General features: G+C 40.5%; 1 protein-coding gene across 3 annotated transcripts in view; it reads right to left on the minus strand.

Annotated features, from left to right (window-relative positions):
* The window catches only part of Tek (TEK receptor tyrosine kinase), a 120,071-nt gene that overhangs the window by 21,562 nt on the left and 78,122 nt on the right, over positions 1–20,387 (minus strand). For 2 of the 3 annotated variants that reach the window (XM_052717681.1, XM_052717684.1), the window contains exons 11-14: positions 18,620–18,754; positions 13,912–14,199; positions 3,406–3,705; positions 992–1,146 (exon numbers count right to left, since the gene is read on the minus strand). In XM_052717681.1, the coding sequence (XP_052573641.1) occupies positions 992–1,146; positions 3,406–3,705; positions 13,912–14,199; positions 18,620–18,754 (878 nt within the window). The remainder of the gene's footprint in view (positions 1–991; positions 1,147–3,405; positions 3,706–13,911; positions 14,200–18,619; positions 18,755–20,387) is intronic. The other variant, XM_052717682.1, reaches the window with a different exon arrangement.

A 20,387-nucleotide genomic window follows, 5' to 3' on the forward strand; every position in this document is an offset into this window, starting at 1 on the left:
GGTCTCTCCTTGCTACTATCCCATGCTCTCTCATCCTCAAGTTTAAATTGTAGAGCCTACCATAGCCCAGAATGACTGGTGCTTATAGCAAAACCCAGCACAGCCCTTGTTCTCCTGAATTCAAGTGGCAACTAGCAGTCTCTTGACAGATCACTGATACCATGAAAAGCTTCAAAGTGCCCTGCCCCAATAGATCACCACACTCCCCCATCCTTCCTTTCCAGTAACTGTGAGTTGAACCAGCTCTGGCATGGAATCAGACAATGAACTCCCTCTGTCCTCCATGGAAGAGAATCTTGAGGACTCAGACACAAGAGTTAGATTTCATCAGAAGCACGGCATTGTGTTCAGTGTTTCATATACAAAATCAACAGCATTGGGCACAAATTTATTCTACAGACCTTGAAGCTATAAGCTTCGGAAATGCCCAGGGCTTTAGTGTTCCAAAAGGACTGCTGGTCAAGTGCAATGTCATGTGGCACAAATGCTGACCACAGATTGTTTGTAGGGGAAAAAAAAGTACATGCATACATAACTCTCACACATAGGAGTGGGTGATGGGATTGAGGGAGCGATGAGAAATAGGAAATGGAAACTAAGAATGGGAAAATGTGGAAAATCATTTAATGCCACACATAATTAGGAAATGAACTATTATGTTGTGGTCTGGTTTTCCTCATGCCCTTTATCAGAAAATGTGTAATTCATCCTACTGAAATACGCTGTCCGGCAATCGACTTATCACGTTTTGGGGAGGAGTCCTGTTTTAGTCTTAGTCCTCTGTGTATTTATTAAGCGTATCTTTTTCACTTGCAAATCCCATCTGGTTTGGACAAGAAATTTCATAGTCTTGCTATTTGCCTCCCATTGTATGATGGAAGAAAAGAATGAAACGTGCCTATAGGGCTATTGGCTGCTCTACACCTTCAAAGCAAAGATCTCCCTCTCTGTAGCCCTGTGCTTATTAGCTAGTAAAAAGGTGAGATACTACCACGTTCTGGAAGGCCTGAGCCATTCTTCTTTGGACATTTGCTCTCTTCAGTTGCAACATAATCAGGAAGGCCAACAGCACCGTGAGGCAGGTCATTCCAGCTGACCCAAGGATGGCTATGAGCAGCATCTTTCCCCCTCCAAAGTCTGCAGAGACTGCAGGGAAGCAGAGGTGAGGCAGCTGAGTTAGTTTAGGTGGATGATGGGCCAAAACTATCATTTGGGAAAGACTCAGTGTCATGGGAACATAACCACCCAGCCCTGCCACCTGCTTCCTGTGGTATACTCAGTTATTTCTAAACTCAGTAGAAGTGAGTCTAACTCACAGGGTTGTTACGAGACCTCTAGGATTGACAAATGTGCTTTCAAAGTGGCTATTTGTTGATGTCATTTGTTAAACTTTACTTCCAAGTAGGGGCCCATGTAGATGAACACTATTTAGTTGTTTAAATTTTAGTGAATCATAGCTCAGTTTCTCTAGAAACTCTTTAACTCTGTCCTGATGCCAACATAGGGACATAGTGCCCATAGGACATATTGTCTTGTTCTGTATTTTCCCTTTTTTTAAAGAGTGGGTGGAGAAAACCTGGTGATTATTGAAGGCAGAAGTTAGGAAAGAACAAGAAAGTAAAATTTAAAGCTTTACATTCAGGCCTTATGTCAAAATAATCCATTTAAGATTGTTTTAAATCTTTCTACATCTTTCCTTTATGTCCCAATGAGATTAAACTTGGTATGTTTCAATTAATCACTACACGGATTATGAACCCACTTCTTTTTTGTTGTTTTGTTTTGTTTTGTTTTTGAGACATGGTTTCTTTGTGTAGCTCTGGCTGTCCTGGAACCTGCTTTGTAGACCAGGCTGGCCTCCAACTCCTGGAGATCTGCTTGCTTCTGCCTCCCAAGTGCTGGGATTAAAGGGGTGCACCACCACTATCCATGATTCCACTTCTTAAAAGTACTCTATATCTTTCCTTCTATGTATTGTGTGGGGCATTTACCCACTAACCCCACAGTTCCCCAGTTTTCTTGAGTGCGAGCAGCAGAAAATATTAGATAGAAGGATTTAGAGTGTAGAGATAAACAAATAGAAAATAAAGGATAGCCTCAAGAGGACCTGGAACCTATTCCAATGAGCCCCGACTATCTCTGCCCCAGGGTATTTATAGAAACGCCAAGGGATAGAGCAAAAGACCTCCTCCCCCAGCACAGCCAAGTGCAAACCATCACAGACACCTGCACTCTGGCCCGTGGTCCAATCAGCCTCTCTATGCAGACCTGCTGGGTAAAGCCACAAGGAACCTGAAAACGGCCTCCCACAGTATTGATCATAGAAACACTGAGTGGTGAGGGGCTTGGTCTTGCGTCTTGGTTTAAAATTGTTCACATTGCGTTCTTATACGTAGCTTGCATCTAGAACCTTTGTATATCTTTACCAAACTACAATACTTATAAAAAATGAGCACTGATAAAGAGCGAAATTGAAGAACTACATTTTCCATCCATAATTTGGTGGATGCATCATTTCTTGGATATTTCAAAAGATATTCCAGAATCATCAGCATACAGAAAGACATCCCCCAACAATCAGTGACTATGTAGCTTCTTTTATTGTATTTTAAAACCACATATGACCCTGACCACAGAGTTAAGAACTATAATATCTTCCGTAAAAGTAAAATGTAGCCCAAATTACAAATGTATACCATTGCCTTTCCCTGTGATACCTCTGACTACATTCCTCTGCATGTATAGGTCAGTGAAGAATGTCATATGGCACCGTTTGCACAGATGAGAAGTCTGTTTTCATGCCGTGGCTACATTGATGCTGAGCCCCAGAACATGCAATTATATTCAATAGGTTTTACCAGTTGCAAACAGTGGCCATAGTGCACTTGGCATTATGGGAGGGCCTCAAGCCATCTCAGAGAGCTATAGTCCAAATAGTTTAGTTAGCTTACATTTAGTACCTACAACTATTTTAGATTTAGATTAGACCAAAAAAAAAAAGGAGAAGAAAACTCAGAATAGCATAATGTCATTGAAAATCAAAGAAGAATCCATCTCAAGAAAAAATGAATAGCAGGGAACCCTTACTACTGAAGTATCCACGCAGCTGCTTCCCATAAGCAAATTCTGCATTCCTCTTTCTCCACAAAATTGAAATTTATATTATTCACATTTTTCTTAGACTGTTGGATGGGATATGCTTTGAGGTTAATTAATTCTAAGTTTAATAACAGAAAATGGATCAGTAGAGATCCTTCTCAAGACATTTTATTTTAAGGATTATATAGTGATGATAAAGCTTATTAGGATAAATGAATGATGACAGACATATGGAGTAAACATCTCAAGACAGGATTCTCTGATTCTGTCTAAAAGTACCCCATGAGATATCAGTCTACTACCAACCTTGGGACTGTGGAAGCGTCATCAGTTCATGAGAAAAGGCTGGGTTGCTTGAGCCTATGTTATTCTCAGCAAAAATATCCACCTGGTATGTAGTCTCTGGCTCTAGGCCCTTGAGCTGGTACTGAGTGATGGTGACATTCTTGATCTTCACGTCAATGTGCTGGTCTTCATTTTTGCCCTGAACCTTATAGCGGATGATAATGGAGGAAATCGAATAGCCGTCCACTATTGTCCAAGAAACCATAGCTGTGGAGTCAGTGATGTTGGAGATCTTGATGTTTTCTGGTTGAGGAGGAAGAACTGGAAATTTAAAAGAGAATTCACTTAAGACCTACTGCCACCTCTTAGATTAACATGCTTTTGAGAGAGGGCTCATGTCAGTTCATTCGCTATCATTCACTAACATGAACAGAAACAGCACTCCCTCCCATGCTGACTCCAGTCCAGAGTGTGACTCCTGTAGATGTGAGAGACTGGCCCAGAGAAGAGAATACAATGCATATATCACATGCTTGTCTCCTTACAGGAAATGAAGGCTTGGGGAATTCTGATGCTGGTTGGAATGAAGAGACTAGAAGGGCTAACATTTACATGGTGCTTAAAATATGCCATTTATTACTCTAATTATTCCATGTTTTAACTTATTTTCTCCCCCTTGCTGTGAGTATTGAGACACAGAGAGATTTGGGACTCAGTCAAGGTCACACACTGTTGGGCAGAAGACACAGGATTTAACTCTGGTTGTCTGGCTCCGGATTCCTCTGTCTTAGCGATGGTGCTACATAGTTATCTTTACCCCAAAGACAGTCATAGATAGTAGACATATGCTAGCATATATGTAAGAAAATGTGTTAAGTCCGTATAGACAAGACTCCAGAGATTTGAGGAAAGCAAGATTGTATTCCATTCAGGGACACGGCAGGGTCAGAAGATCATGTTCTGAGGTTCCCAGGATAGAATCACCCTTGAAGTCTCCCTGAGACCCCCTTCATAACAATCATGAACTATGGTGGGCTTTTAAGACTGGTAAACTCTAACTGGCTGACAACATCCTCAGGTGATGTCCACACAGGGGGAGTACATGGAGATGGACAGAGGGAGTGCACTGTTTTTATGCACTCCTGAACACAGTACCCGCTCACTGGGTTCTTTCAGAGGATCTCTGCAAATGAGAACCACTTCTGGACATGTTCCCTGGAACAGCTTTCAACCCTGTGCACATGGAAACATGGATAAGAATAGACATTACAGTTTTTGTGTGGTAGAAAAAATACAAATCAACTAAGGATAACAGCATAAATGTTAAAAGAAATTGAGAAATGGCATGATAAAGTGAAATGGCGGGTTGGAAGCTGCCTCTGTATGATGAGAAGAATCAGGATAAAAGAGAAGAGGTGATTTCAACTTCCTTTCTTCTTTTTAAATTAACCTCTTTGGATAGTCTTCTGATTTTCTTCATATAGTTTTCATTATTAAGCAAACTCTTCCTTTTTTGCCTTTGTGCCTCTGTAGTTTACTACACTTTTAGTAATGTTTGACTTCATCTGATTCTTAAGAGCACTTATGCTTTTGCTGTTGTTTCCTCTCTTACATTGATCTAATTTTGTTTATCCAGTTTTCATTATTGGGCAATCTTTCAATTAAAAGTGTGTGTGTACGTGTTTGTGGGGGGTGGGGCTACACATGACCGTGTGTGCCTATGTGTGTGGAGGGTGGAGGGTGACATCTGGTGTCTTCCTAAATCACCCCATACCTTAAGTTTTGAGATGGAGTTACCAGTGAGGTCAAAGGATCCTCCTCTCTCTGCCGCCCCAGGGTTGGGGTTACAGATGCAGCCCACCACACCCAGGTTTTACTGGCTCTAAACTCACATTTTTCAGACAAGCACCTGATCAAATGTTCCATCTCTTTCACCCCTAAAAAATGTTTATTTCTTCGCTTTCCATGCTTCCTTCATAATTTCATGCTTCCTTTTCTATTCTTCTTTGTCCTTTATTCAACTCCGCTTCTCCACTGTCCCTTTCACTGGCCCTCCCTTTATATCATTCATTAACTATTTCTACATTTATACTAATTTTACATAATTTTGACTACATAGCACATTCTTGGGGATTTTTGCCACTCTCCGTCCTATGGTAACTGGCAGTCTGTTGGGTGGTATGTGAGTGACCTCTCGTTAATCTAAGGTGCACTTCCATTTCCTGTTCACGTTCGCACTGCTGCTATTCTAAGCAATTGGCTTTCTCTGTTCTGAGGCTTGAAAGAATCCCAAATAAAATCAGAAGAGGCATCCCAAGCAATAGACAAATAAATGGTAACAGGGAAGCACGAGAAGCCTAAAATGTTGCTACTGCTGAATTCAAAGATCCTGGAATGGGTAAAGTATTGGATAAAGAATTCCAAATTTCCTTGTAAAAATAATCAGTGACCTCAAAGAGGATACAAGTAAAGAGATGAATGAAGTAAGGAGACCAACTCAGACCTAAAAAGTCTCAAAGTGGATGAGAAAATCAGCAATACAGGAGGGAAAATCTGCAATGTTGAAGAGAAATTCAATGTGAAAAGTAAGATGGGTGGGAATGTATGAAAGAAAAACTCAGCTAATTAAAAAAAACCCAGTGGAAAGGACAATAGATTAGATGGAAGACTATCAGGGGTGGAAGACAAAGTAAAGAAAATATTTACATTCAAATATCAGCTTTAGAAAAAACTCAGACTAGAGAGATGACATGATGAGTAAGAGCATTCGCTACCTGAGCAGGAAGAACTAAATGTAGATCCTAGCACCCATGTCAAAAGCCAGGTGTCAGCCGGGCGGTGGTGGCGCACGCCTTTAATCCCAGCACTCGGGAGGCAGAGCCAGGCGGATCTCTGTGAGTTCGAGGCCAGCCTGGACTACCAAGTGAGTTCCAGGAAAGGCGCAAAGCTACACAGAGAAACCCTGTCTCGAAAAACCAAAAAAAAAAAAAAAAAAAAAAGCCAGGTGTGACCATGCACACGAATGCAATGCAGTGCTGTGGAGTGGAGAGACGTGAAGATTTCTGGGGCATGCTGGCCATCAGCCTGGCTCCAGTTCAATGCAAGACCCTTTCTTCAAGGAATAAGGCAGAGAGTGATAGAGAAGAACACCCAATTTTCTTCTCTGGGTTCTGAGCACATGCACAGGTACACTCACCCATAAATGTGTGAACATGACTGCTACACCTAAGAACCCTGGAATATAATCAGAAGTTCAGACCTAAGTAAGCATTCATAGAATAAAAAAGCTGAAATTAAAAACCAAAGGCATGGAGGCATCTAATTCATAAAATTTCAGGAGAAATTACCTCAAATCTAGGAAAGAAATAGATATCTAAGCGCAAGAGGCATTTATAACTTCTAATAGACATGGCCAAATAACCTTTCCACAAAATGTTACACTCAACACACCAAAAGGACAAAAAAGAGTATTAAAAGCTGTTAGAGAAAAAAAATCCCTAACCCATCTACAAAGGCAAACTCATCAGGATAACATGAGACCTCTCAACAGAAGCCCTAGGAGTTCCTGAAAGTAAGGAACTGCCAACCAGGACCATTCTATCCAGCAAAGGTATCTATAAAAATAACAATGAAATAAGGACATTTCAAGACAAGCACCACTAGGGCAGCTGGTAACTACCAAGACAACACTAAAAGAGATGCTTAAATGAATACTGTGTACAGAGGAGGAAAAAAGACATTCTCAATTGAGAGCATAGGAAATAATAAATTTCATGAGAGGAAAAGTTGAAACCAAGAGAAATAAGAAGGAATTCGTCATGTTCAACACTGTATGCCAGTAAACCACTAATATGAATAGAGAAGAAAGAAAAACATAAACAATCACCCAACTAACCAGAAAAGTTAACTAAGTTACAAGTTTTAGCAAACCTCTCTCAGTGATAACCATTAATAAAGATGGTCTTAACTCTCTAATTTAAAAGATTCAGACTTCCTTAATGGATTAAAAGACAAGATCCAACTTCTGTTGTCTCCAAGAAACACACATCAATGGTGAGACAATAATAGAGTGAAAGAATGGAGGTTTATCAAGAAAACAAAAATTAAAGACAGGCCAGTGCAGCTGTTCTGATAACTGCTTTAGTAGACTTCAAACAAAAGTTAATCTGAACTGATAAAGAAACCATTCAAAAGATATAATGTTTGTAAGTACATTTGCCCCAAATATAGGGGCTTCTCGTTCTGTAAAATAAACATCAATGGATATAAAAGGACAGGTGGGCCTTGACTTTAGCACCACACTCTCATCAATACCATTCAGACTAGAAGTCAACAAAGAAACTTCAGACAATGTGCACTTAGCAGATATTTATAGAATACTTCATCCAATAGTTTTAGAATGTTTTGTAAAATAGATCATATTTTAGACCATGAAGCAAATGTTTAAAATGTAAAAGTATTGGTGCTAGGGATGGAGCTCAGCTGGTAGAGTACTTGCCTAGCACACACACATAAAGCCCCGGGTTTGACCACTAATGGCACATAAACTAGGTATGGTCATCCATACCTGAAATTCTAGCATTCAACAGGTGGAGGCTGGAAGATCAGGAATTAAAGATCATTCTTAGCTACATAGCAACTTTGAGGCCAGCCTGAGATTCATGAGATTTTGTCTCAAAAATCTACATAAAAATATTGAAGCAATTTGTTATATCCTGTCAGATTATAGTGGATAAAAGCAGAAATCAATAGCAAAAGAAAACACAGAAACAATACAAATACTGGTAGATTGAACAACACACTCTTGAATGACCAATGTTTAACTTAAGAAATCAAGAAGTAGTTGAAAAATTAATAGACTCCAATGAAAATTAATGGACAATTTATTAAAACCTTTGGGATATAGCAAACATATTCCTAAGAAAAAAGTGTATAGCTATGAATGCTTACATTAAAAAATCATGAGCTCTCAACTAAATAAGGATGAACCTCAAGGTCACAGAAAAATAAGAGTATGACAACCCCAAAAGGACTAGATTAAAAGAAATCATAAGGATGAGGGCAGACATCAGTGACATGAACACTGAAAGCACAGAACAGAGACTAAAACAAGAGCATTCTTTGAAAAACATAAGGTTAACAAATCCTTAGCCAAATTAGCCAAAAGAAGAGGATACTCCAATTTATAAAATTGGAGATAAGGGGTCGGGGGAATATTAGACTCGATTCTGGGGACTAATTAGATATCTCAAGAGGTAAATGCTGCCAAGCCTGAAAACCTGAGTTCAATTTCTGGGGCCCATATGGTAGAAGGAAACAACCAACTACTGCAATTTGTTCTTTGACTTGAACACATGCATACACACACACACACACACACACACACACACACACACACACACACACACACACAAATACAAATAAATGCTTAAAAATAGATTCCAAAGAACTCTAGAGGATCATTACAGTACACTTTGATAACTTGTATTCTTTTGTTTGTTTGTTTGTTTGTTTGTTTTGTTGAGACAGGGTTTCTCTGTGTAACAGCTCTGGCTGTCCTAAGACTCACTCTATAGACCAGGCTGGCCTGGAACTCACAGAGATCCTCCTGTCTCTGCCTTCCAAGTGTTAGGATTAAAGACATGCACCACCATCTGGAAAACATAGAATAAATTGATATATTCCTATGACTTGCCAAATTAAATCAAGAAGCTATAAATACTATGAAGAGATCTCTAACAAGCAATGAGATTATATCAGTAATAGTCTTCCAACAAAGAAAAACCCAGGACTAGACAGACTCAATACTGAATTCTACCAACACTTTTCCAAGGAGCTGACATTAATGCTACTCAAATTGTTTAATAAAATATAAATGGAAAGAACACTATTAAACTCTTTCTACAAAGCTGGTATTGTCATAATATCCAAAATAGATAAAACACACACAAAAGAAAACTATAGACAAATTTCCCTGATGAACTTAGATGCAAAAAAACTCAATAAAATACCCTCCAGCTGAGTTCAAGAACATACCAGAAGATGTGCTATGGCAAAGTGGTTTTATTCCAGGGATGCAAGTATTGCTCAAAATATACTAGTAGGTGTGAAACAGTGCACAAATAGACTTCATAATAGAAATTACATAAAGATCTCAGAAAAGACATTTGGTAAGTCCAAAACCTTTTCATGATAAAAGCCCTAAAGAAAGTAGGAATAGAAGGAACACATCTTAATATAATAAAGGCTATATACAACAAACCCCTAACCAACATTACATTAAATGGACAAATACTGTAGCTGGAGTTATCTCCAGTCCTGCCTGGGCCTCAGCCTCTCAGATCCAAATAAACACACACAGGCTAATATTTTTTAAAACTGCTCAGCCATTTGCTCAGGCCTACCACTGACCAGCTCTTACACTTAAACTCAGCCCATTTCTGTTCATCTATATGTTGCCATGTATTTCATGGCTTTACCTGTGTGCCTGTTACATGCTGCTCCCTGGATGGCAGGCTGGCATCTCCTGACTCAGCCTTCCACTTCCCAGAATTCTCCTCTCTCTTTGTCTTGCCTATACTTCCTGCTTGGCTACTGGCCAATCAGCATTTTATTTATACAGAGTGATATCCACAGCACAAATACTGAATTTTTTCCTCTAAAATTAGTAGTGAGGCAAGACTGCGCACTCACTCCATGCTTAATAAGAAAAGAGATGTAAATAGGAATATAAAAATCAAATTATCCCCATTTGTAGATAGCATTATCTTCTACTTATAGTATCCTAAAGATCCCAAATGGAAATAGATATGATCACCACTTTCAAACAAGTAGCAAGATACAAAATGAACACACAAAACTGAGCAAGCCAGGAACTGGGCATGTATCTCAGTTGGTAGAGAGCTCACCTAGCATGCAATAAGCCCTGTATTCCATTTCCAGCACTGCACAAACTGGGTGTGATGGTGCATGCCTGAATTCCAGAACTCAGCTCAGGAGGTAGAGGCAGAAGGATCAGAAGTACAAGGTCATCTTCAGCTTTATAGCAAGAGCAAGGCCAACCTATAATACATGAAACTGTCTCAAAACAACAACATAACTCATTATGGTCCCATATACCAATAGTGAATTTGCCAAGAAAAAAAATTCCACTCATGGTAGCTTCAAATAAATAACCTAGGAATAAACCTACTCAAGAGGTGAAAAACATCTACAATAAAAACTTTAAAACACCAAAGAAAGAAGTTGATGATACTACAAAATGAAAAGACCTCCCATGCTCACAGATTAGCAGTGTGAAAATGCCTATATTACCCAAAGCAGTTTACGGACGCCACACAATCCTTAGAAAAAGTCTAATAACATTTATCATAGAACTAGAGAAAAATTCACAGATTTATATGGAAGCACAAAAAGACCCCAAATAGTCACAGAGCCACAGTTACAAAAATAGCATGGTACTGGCACCAAAAACCAGACATGTGGATAAATGAACTAGAACAAAGAACTCAGAAATAAACCCACATAACTACAACCACCTAATTTTTGACAAGGTTATAAAACATACACTAGAGAAAAGACACCCTCTTCAGCAAATGATGCTAAGAAAACTAGATATCCAGATACAGAAATATGAAGTTAAATTCCTATGTCTCACCCTGTGCAAAAATCAATTCAAAATGGATTAAAGACCATGTGATGCCTGATGCTCTCAAACTGCCAAAGAAAAACAGGGAAAAACTTCAAGATTAACTTAAAAGGATCCTAATAGCATAGAAAACCAGTATCAAAGCTGGTAAAAAGAGGAGTGCATGAAATTTAAAGGCTTCTGTAAAGCAGAGGAAGCCATCAATAAGACAAAGAGATGGGTTAAGAAATAGAAGAAAACATTTGCCAATTACACATCTGACAGTTGGCCAACATCCACAATCTGTAAAGAGTTAAAAACATTAAATGTTAAGAAAACCTCAAGTACCAAATTGGCAAGTTGGCTAATAAAATGAGCAGGAAACCTCAAATACCCAATTGGTAAGGAGGCTAATGAGATGAGCAGATCAAAAGAATAAATTCAAATCGCCAATGAATATTTGAAAACATGTACAGCATCCTTAGCCATCAGGGAAATACAGATTAAAGCTCTGTTGGGATCCTACCTCACCCCAGTTAGCAGAATGGTGCAGTTACTATGGAAACCAGGATGGTGGTTCCAAAACAGAATCTCAAAACTATCATCTAAGCTGGGTATGGTGACTCATGCCCATAATCCTAGCACTGAGGAAGCTGGGACAGGAGGATCACCATAGGTTTTAGGTCAAACTGGGCAAAGTACAATGATATATATGTATGCAAATGTCATAATAAACTCATTATTTTATATGCTATCGAAAATAATTCATATGGGGATGGAGAGATGGCTTAGTAGTCAAGAGCATTGGCTAATCTTCCACAAGATCTGCATTCAGTTTTCAGTACCCGTATGACATCTAACGACTGTGAAAACTCCAAATCGAATGCTCTCTTTGGTCTCCACAGGCACTGACTACATGTGCTGGACAGACATAAATGCAGACAAAATGCCCATAAATATAAAAGAAAAATAAAATCTCAAAAAATTATAAAAAATCCAAAATAATAATGTCATATTTATAAGAAAGAATATTATACAGATGTTTAAAAGGTCATATGTTAGAGTAAAATAAATTAGAAGATATAAATCATGTTTATTCAGAAAAAGATGAAGATGTATATATATATACATACATATAAATACACTTATGACTTTACAACTGTATCTATACTAAAATGAATGGAAAGGCCCATAATAAACACAATTCTGTCTGGAGACAGAGGAAAAGAAACAGAGTGGGGATAACAGTCACGGGAAATTTGTGTGTGTGTGTGTGTGTGTGTGTGTGTGTGTGTGTGTATTTTGTTTTTTTTTTTTTTTTTTTTTTTTTTTTTTTTTTTTTTTGGTTTTTCGAGACAGGGTTTCTCTGTGTAGCTTTGCGCCCCTGGAACTCGCTTTGGAGACCAGGCTGGCCTCGAACTCACAGAGATCCGCCTGGCTCTGCCTCCCGAGTGCTGGGATTAAAGGCGTGCGCCATATTTTGTTATTATTAAAAGTACATATGACAAAGTGTGAGAGTTTTCCATTCTCTGTGTCATGTTAGTTCTTACACTATTCTGTAACTTCTAACTTTCACACAATTAAATATATATAGATAGATAGATATAATTTATCTATATAGATAGATACAAACGTGTGTATATGTAATATGAATGACTGTTCTGGTTTTTGGTTTTTGGGTTTGTTTTTTTTTTTTGTCAACTTGACACAAGCTAGATTTACCTGAGAAGAGGAAACCACAATTGAGAAAATGCTTCCAAAAGGTTGGCCTACAGGCAAGCCTGTGAGACATTTTCTTAATTAGTGTTGTTTGTGAAGGCCCAGCCTATTGTGGGTGGGGCCACATATCTGAAGAGGGGAGCATTGCTGAGCCCCTGAAGTGCATAAGAAAGCAGGCTGAGCAAGCCTAAAAGTAAGTACTGTTCTCCATGGCCTCTGCTTTAGTTCCTGGCTCAAATTCCTACCTTGGTTTCCCTTAATAGACTGCAACGTAGGGTATGTAAGCCAAATAAACCCTTTCCTCCCAAGTTGCTTTTGGTTGTGGTATTTTATCACTACAATAGAAACTCCAACTATGACAATGATGAATAATCCCTAGACACTGGCAAACTACAGATTTCCATGAGTCACTGGTATGAGAAAGTATTACTGAGGAAATATGGAGCTGTTTCTCCTACATGTTACTGAGCCAAGAGAAGTAGCAGCAGCAGACAGCCTTGACTCTGGGGTTGGTGAGGACCATGTGGTAGGTGGTATGGCCAATAGGTATCTCTAGCCCATCTATCCAAGGCTTCAGATTACAAAGACACAGTCCTCATTCCATGAAGCACGTTAGACTCATTGTCCAAAGACAGAGAAGTTTCAATATTACAAAGAACCTCGGGGTTTCAAATAACCAATCTAAATATAGAAAAGCCTGGACTACAAGACATTTTTAGAGAAAAGAGGTTTTTAACTGTTCTCATAAATATTTTTAAACTCTGATAACAGTATGTTATGAAGAATTTCCAAAACAAATTATTTTGTTTATAAAATTGAGGAAGACTCATTCATCATGAATCAGCAACCATGTATATAAAGATATATAATAATGATAACCCTTAAATATTGTCCTATAGCTGTTGAAGCCCCAGAGAACTTTACTTTTGCTACTGATATTCTTGTTGCTAATAAACAAGTCCAGAGCCAGACAGACAAATTGCAGCATGGTGTTGCCCAATTCCCCGTGGGCCCCTTCAGTATACTATTGAAGGACATTAAGATGATTCCATGGACACTTATTAGCCTTCATTCACATAATGAATGCCCTTGGGACCTCTAAGGCCTTGTGCTAGAAGTTAGGTTCAAAGGACAGTAGGCAAGTATTGCTGAGGGAGGCAGGGGCAGCACCAGTTACTTACTGTCACTAAGGGTCCAGGCGGTGAGGTCTTCACTCCACTCCCCCTGGGCCTTGGTGTTGACTCGAGCTCGGACAACGTACTGTTCCCTGGGGCTTAAGTTGTTCAGTAGCACCGAGGTCAGGTTCCCTGGCACTTTGATGTTCTGCTGATCACTTTTTTTTTGCATGGACCTCCTCTCAACTTCGACATACACCTCATCTTTTGAGATTGGAAATATTGGTTGCCAGGTCAAATTTAGAGTCGTCTGGCTTTTGGGCAGGAGACTGAGACCTCTTGGAGGAGGGAGTCCTAGAAGTCACCAAAAGATGGTTATTTTCATATTGGATAGAAGTAATGACAGCTCCAGAGGGCATCTGCAACGAGTAATCTTGGTTTCTAGAATAACATAAAACACCCACAAGCTACCAAAACACATAAGCAAGCAGCCATGATACTTCCCCTCCTAACACAACAGTAAATCTTTGAAGTAATTTTTACATACACCTTGGGTAGTTTTAATATAGAAACACAACCTTCTTGAGAACAACTTGCAACATGAGTAAATATTTCAAGAGCCTTAAAAATGTTTATATTCTCTGGCCTTAACACCTGACTACCAGGGATTTATCCTGAGGAAATAAATATTCCAAAGGAAGATGAAAATATCTGTGCATGGGGATGTTCATTACAGCACTCTTATAAATAGTAGATGACAGGGGGGGAGCAAATCTTCAAAATTCTTTAATGAAATTACAGTCATCCCAAGGGTTACTATAAATGAATAAGAGCAGGCGCTCAATTAAAATAGTTATAGTGTTACAGGTAATGGAATCTTCCCACAGGTCAAGTCCGCAACTGGAAAGGAAGCAGAGCGACTGATAGAAATGAACACAGTGGGTTTTGTTTCATTACCATTTTGAGAGAGACATTTACAAGCCACAAATGTCAGGTCACTTCCTCCCAGCAAGGAGAATTTCAGGTATCACACCCACTATGGTGAGGGGCTAGCCCTAACCCTGTCCTGACCACATTACAGTACTAGCTATAAACACCTCTTGCTGGCTACACTTACCCAGGATGGGGTACCAGAGAAGTTGCCAAAAAAAACAGTATGAATTTTTAAAATTAGAGAGACAGGAGCATCCTGCTTCTACTTCAGAATCTGGGCAAATTCATAACCTAAGTTCACCTGTAAAATGGCACAGCCAGACTCATCTTCTAGTCCCAGGAGAATAAGTGGGGTAATGGTTATGAAAGAGTTTGGGAAGTCTTAGGAACTCCGTCGATATTTGTTCCCTCCTTCCTTTCCTTTCCCGTCTCATGTCCATAAATAAAGGAAGAATATGTCTACTTTTAATTAATAACAGTAATTGATTTATAGGTTCCAAATAAAAAGTCCCTTCAAAGCATGAAAAGAGCCTTCCTTCCTCATCTCAGGACAGTGGCATCATCACCCCCGGGCATGGCGGGGGGTCAGGTGGGACTGATTTGCAGAGTGTGAGAACATTTTAGATCATGACAAAGCTTTCCAAATGGTGGTTACAGCACACGAATAGACAGACAGTGTGCCTGTGATGTTAAACTCTTACATGCAATATAGTCTAATAGGACCCACATTTAAAGGAAAAAACCCAACTCTTTATGGTGTGACTTAAAAAAGGGAATTTAAAAAACACTTCAAACTCTTAGCCAAAGGAAGAAGGAAGGGTCCTGAGAGCCTACCCAGCTCTAGTTGTCCGTAGACTGATGAGAACTAGCAGTTGTGTACACATTTGCCTGGCATTTTGCTAAAAGCCTTCTTGGCTCATCACTAGCATCTAGGAAGATGAAGAAAGGTGCTATCTACTCCTTTTGCTAGCCTTTAGAGTTTTAATCCCAACAGAAGCCATCCTCAGCGGATGTACAGACAGTTTATAAAGACACAGCACAGGCAAGTGTCGGAGAACACTTGTAAAACTCCTCAGCCTTTGCTTTGGGTAGTGGGAGGAACTTCAAATGCAGCCATCTCTACTTTAGCTTCCCTTTGGGGACACAGTCACCCTTCACCCAGCTTTGGCTGTTCTTTTCTCTGCAATGAGCTCGGAACATGCTCTCCTCCCCGTCTCCTGGCCTCCCAGCCTTCCCCACCTAATGAAAACAAACAGGGCCACTGCCAGAAGAATCGAAAAGCCAGCATCAGCAGAATTCACTTGGTGGGAAAAGGGGACCTTCAAGAGTTCCCTTTCCACTGCCCCCAGAAGTACTTTGAAATATTCCAAGAGGTCCCTAAATGCATCCTGGCTGGAATGTATTCTGAGGACTGGAGGCCGTGCTGCAGGTCTGGGAGTGTTTTATGTTCTGTCCCATGAATACTTTCCTCTTGAGTCAGACTGTGACCTTCCTCTTTTGATGCAACACTGAACTAAGGGAGAATTAACTGCCACTTGCCTCTAAATGCAGTGTGATGACACAGCAGAAGCCCTTTACTCACGAGTCAGAGAGATACCTTTATTCTCCCTACAGAGTTCGTTTGACATTTTTTATTATGATGGGATGCCATTTCTTACTGCTACTTTAGAAGTGACTAGAGAATGGAGGTCAGAGTCTACAGTGTAGGAGGACAGTGGAAGTATTAAGAAGGTGAGAGGTGGTGGGGATCCTGGGACAGGAGAAACAAGGTGTAAGGAGCTGGGAGTGGGGGCTGTACTTGCAAGGATGACAAGCCTCAGATGTCAGAAGCCCATGAGAGCTATTAAGATAAAGTGTCTAGGAACCAAACAGCCAAAGCTCAAGAGCTGTAACTTAGCTGCTAGGTGTTGGTACACTAAGCCCTGGGATGTGAGCCTCTTCCTGACTCTGGAGCTTTGGGGCTTCAAGCTAAAAGCTTCTGTGTTTGGAAGCTATTGTAGTTTGGATGCAAACTGTCCCCAGGAAAGCTCATGTACCAGAGGCTTGGCTCTCAGAGGACAGTGCTGCTTTTGGACATTCTAGAACACTGAGAAATCAAACCTAGGTAGACGATTACCTTACTGGATGCGGGTACTGAGTAGTTTGGATGCCTGGCCCTTTCCCCTACCCTGCTCTTCATGGTCACCATAAGAGGAAGAAGATCCCTTTGCTACAGGCTTCCTCCACCAGTGCGCTCTGCCGACACAGATACAGTGAGTGACCTTGGAGCGAATCCTCTGAAACCAGGAGCTGAAACACACCTTTCCTTCCTAAGTTGTTGTCTGGGGAACTTGTTCTGAGTGACAAGGAAGCTGATGCAGAGCTGAACAGTTCTGACCTGCTGTAGAACACAGGGCACTGTAAAGAACACACAAGAACTTGCAACTATGAACCACTCATCAGGCGATAATAAGAGTGATTAAAGGACACAGAATGAATCAAAGGACAGGAAGAGACTATTATAAAGGTCACTCTAGTGTTTCAGAGGAGGGCATCAAGGAGCAGGAAACTGGAATTCAAGTTAGCATCAAGGAGTCTGCACACATCGAGAGCTCCTCCATTCACACGATGCAAGGCCAGTAGATACTGAATAACACCAGTAAATGAAGAAATGTTCTATAGGTGTGACTCACACATGTACTCAGCACTGGAGAGGTTGAAGCATGAGAATTAGCACAGTTAAAGGTCTGCATGGGCTATATTGTGAATTCCAGTCCTGGACTGTAGAGTGAAGCCCTATCTTGAAAGGGAGAGAGAGAGAGAGAGAGAGAGAGAGAGAGAGAGAGAGAGAGAGAGAGAGAGAGAGAGAGAGAGCACCTAACTGTTGAACCATAGCCTTCCTTCAAACCTATTGGATCAAAAATTCAGGGTAGATGGTGTTGGAGAGATAGTTCAGGGGTTAAGAGCACTGGCTTTTCTTCCAGAGGACCCAGGTTTGATTTCTAGAACCCACATGGTGGTTCACAACCAGCTGTAACTCTAATCCCAGGGAATCTGATGCCCTCTGGCTTCCACAGACACTGCATGAATGTATTGTACAGACATTCATGCAGGCAAAACACTCATATGCACAAAATAATAAAGTAAAATTTTAAAAGATTCTGGGAGTAGGGTCCAGCAATTTGTTTTAACAAACTCTTTGGGTGGTTCTGGTGGATACTAACGTTAGGACCACTGACTTAGCAACATCAAGGTAAACACTGAAATAAATAGCTTAGCATAGAAACCGAGGCTGAAAGGAAGCAGGGCCGGGGGAGGTGGGAGGTGGAGCAGAGGAGGACCGTTCCTCAGACAAAAGCCTTTCCTTCTATTTGATGTTTGAACTATGGGCATGGATTACTTTGAAAAATAGAAATTATTTTTTAAAAAATAAATAAACTTGGATTTTCTGAAGCATGTTTGTGGCAAAAGCCTGGTACGGTCCCTTGGGATGGAAACAGGAAGCTGGGGGTGATATACAGAAGTCAAGGCTCAACACAGTGGCTGCTAAGTAAATCTCAAGCCCTCAGGGATGGCCTCGCCTTCCTGAAGGCTCATCTGCTTCCTCCTCTGTCCCCCTGGATGGCTACAGTCCCCCTCCCCCCAGGAGACAGAGCAGCAGTCTAGCCCAAATAAAGGACTGGTTTGGCTTGAAGTTCCGAGTCTTCCTGTCACTTTCCTACCCCGTCCACAGCAAACTCCTTCCACCTCCATCCCCACCCACCCACTCAGCCCACACCACCCTTCCTGCTCTTCCTTCCTCTTTCCCCTTCCTCCCGCTCCCACCCAGCTCAGGAATAAATGTCTGCTGGCTTCCACTGACCGACAGACGCTGTTGTGAATCGTCTCACAGGTCCAGGATGGCCTTCTCCACCCTCTCCAGGACGGGCCAGCTGCACACACAGCTCGTAGTCAGTCTGAGGCTCCAAGTAGTTGAGTGTGACAATCTCATTCATCACTGGGAAGAGAGAAAAGTCCAGAAAGCTTCAATTTGCATCCTGTTATGTTCCTTAAAACCAGAGTGGTTGCTATTGCAATGGGAACTAAATAAGGTTTTTAAACATCGGTGTCTTGGTGAAGAAAAGAGGTAATTCCATCTTCAAGGATGTACAGTTTCCAACATAAGGGAAATTAGGCCTTTGATAGGGTATGTCCAGGTTTCAGTGTACATATTAGCATGTACATTTCTAGGCTATGTATACATTTCTGCTCTAGTGTTTTTTACATTTTCAATTGCAAAAGTAAACCTCACAGATCTACCACACAGGATGCCAGACTTGGGAGGCTCAATTAGCATACTATAAAATGTTATTTTCACTGTTTTCAAGGACACACACTGATTGCAATCAAGCTGTCGAGAGAAAAAAGGCCCAGCAGGTTTTTGTTTAATATTACCAGACAATGGATCTCTAACAGCCATATCCTCACAATGAGGGGTTCTAGAGCCTCTTAAAAACAGTTTCCACAAATAGCTGGCCTGCGCGTTTCTCTTAGCTATTTGTTTTGTCCGTTCCTTTATCTCTGTCTTTATCTCTATGGATATAGCAAAGTTCAACTTCTGACTTACCTTATGATAAATTGCTAATTGGTAAGAAAAAAAGAACTATGTTTAGCATTTCTTAGAAGATCATTTTTATTATTAAAACCATATTACACACACACACACACACACACACACACACACACACACACACACACACACACACACGGCCCAGCTGTTGATGTTGGAAACAGAAAAGCCACAAAACCACCATAAATCCTTAAGATTCCAAAGTTGGGCTGGATCTACACTGAAATCTGAAGAGTTCAGTAATAAATAATGCTGTCATTTTATTCGGTGTATCAAGCTCAGCTGAATTATTGAGTCAAACCCCTGTCTTTCTTATAGTATTTTTAGATTTGTTTGGTTATTTTGTGTGTGTCTAGGGGTGTTTTGCCTGTATATATAAGGGTACCATGTGGGGGCCTGGTGCCCACGGAGTTCAGAAGAGTGCATCTAACCCCCTGAGACTGGAGTTACACACAAATGTGAACCACTATGTGGGTGCTGGAGATTGAACCCAGGTCCTCTCTCTGCATCAACAAAAGTATTCGTAACCACTAAACCAACTATCTGGCCTTCTTTTTTTTAAATTTTTTTATAACATTCTCAAGTGTCTACATACAGTAAAACAAAGGAAGTTTAGGGGAAATGTTAGGCACAATTTGATAAAATTAGGAGTAGCAGGATCCACATTGCCCACTAGCAGGGCAGTGACGACTCTCTGCCTGCAAGATGGCCCAGTTATAACAGTATGAGCAACTGGCAAGTCTCTATTCTTTTTTTTTGAGACAGGGTTTCTCTGTGCAGCTTTGGCGCCTTTCCTGGAACTCACTCTGTAGCCCAGGCTGGCCTCGAACTCACAGAGATCTGCCTGCCTCTGCCTCCCGAGTGCTGGGATTAAAGGCATGCGCCACCACCGCCCGGTTGTCTCTATTTATTTTTAACTTACATTTTTTTTAAATTATGGTTTTACATTATCACACAGCAAATAAAACTAATATGTGTCTTAAGATACACTTACCTTTTTCATGACATTCATAATCTGTTA

This window comes from Peromyscus californicus, unplaced genomic scaffold (assembly GCF_007827085.1).
Source record: "Peromyscus californicus insignis strain IS unplaced genomic scaffold, ASM782708v3 Scaffold_5__1_contigs__length_169319896, whole genome shotgun sequence".
Classification (NCBI taxonomy): Eukaryota; Metazoa; Chordata; class Mammalia; order Rodentia; family Cricetidae; genus Peromyscus; species Peromyscus californicus.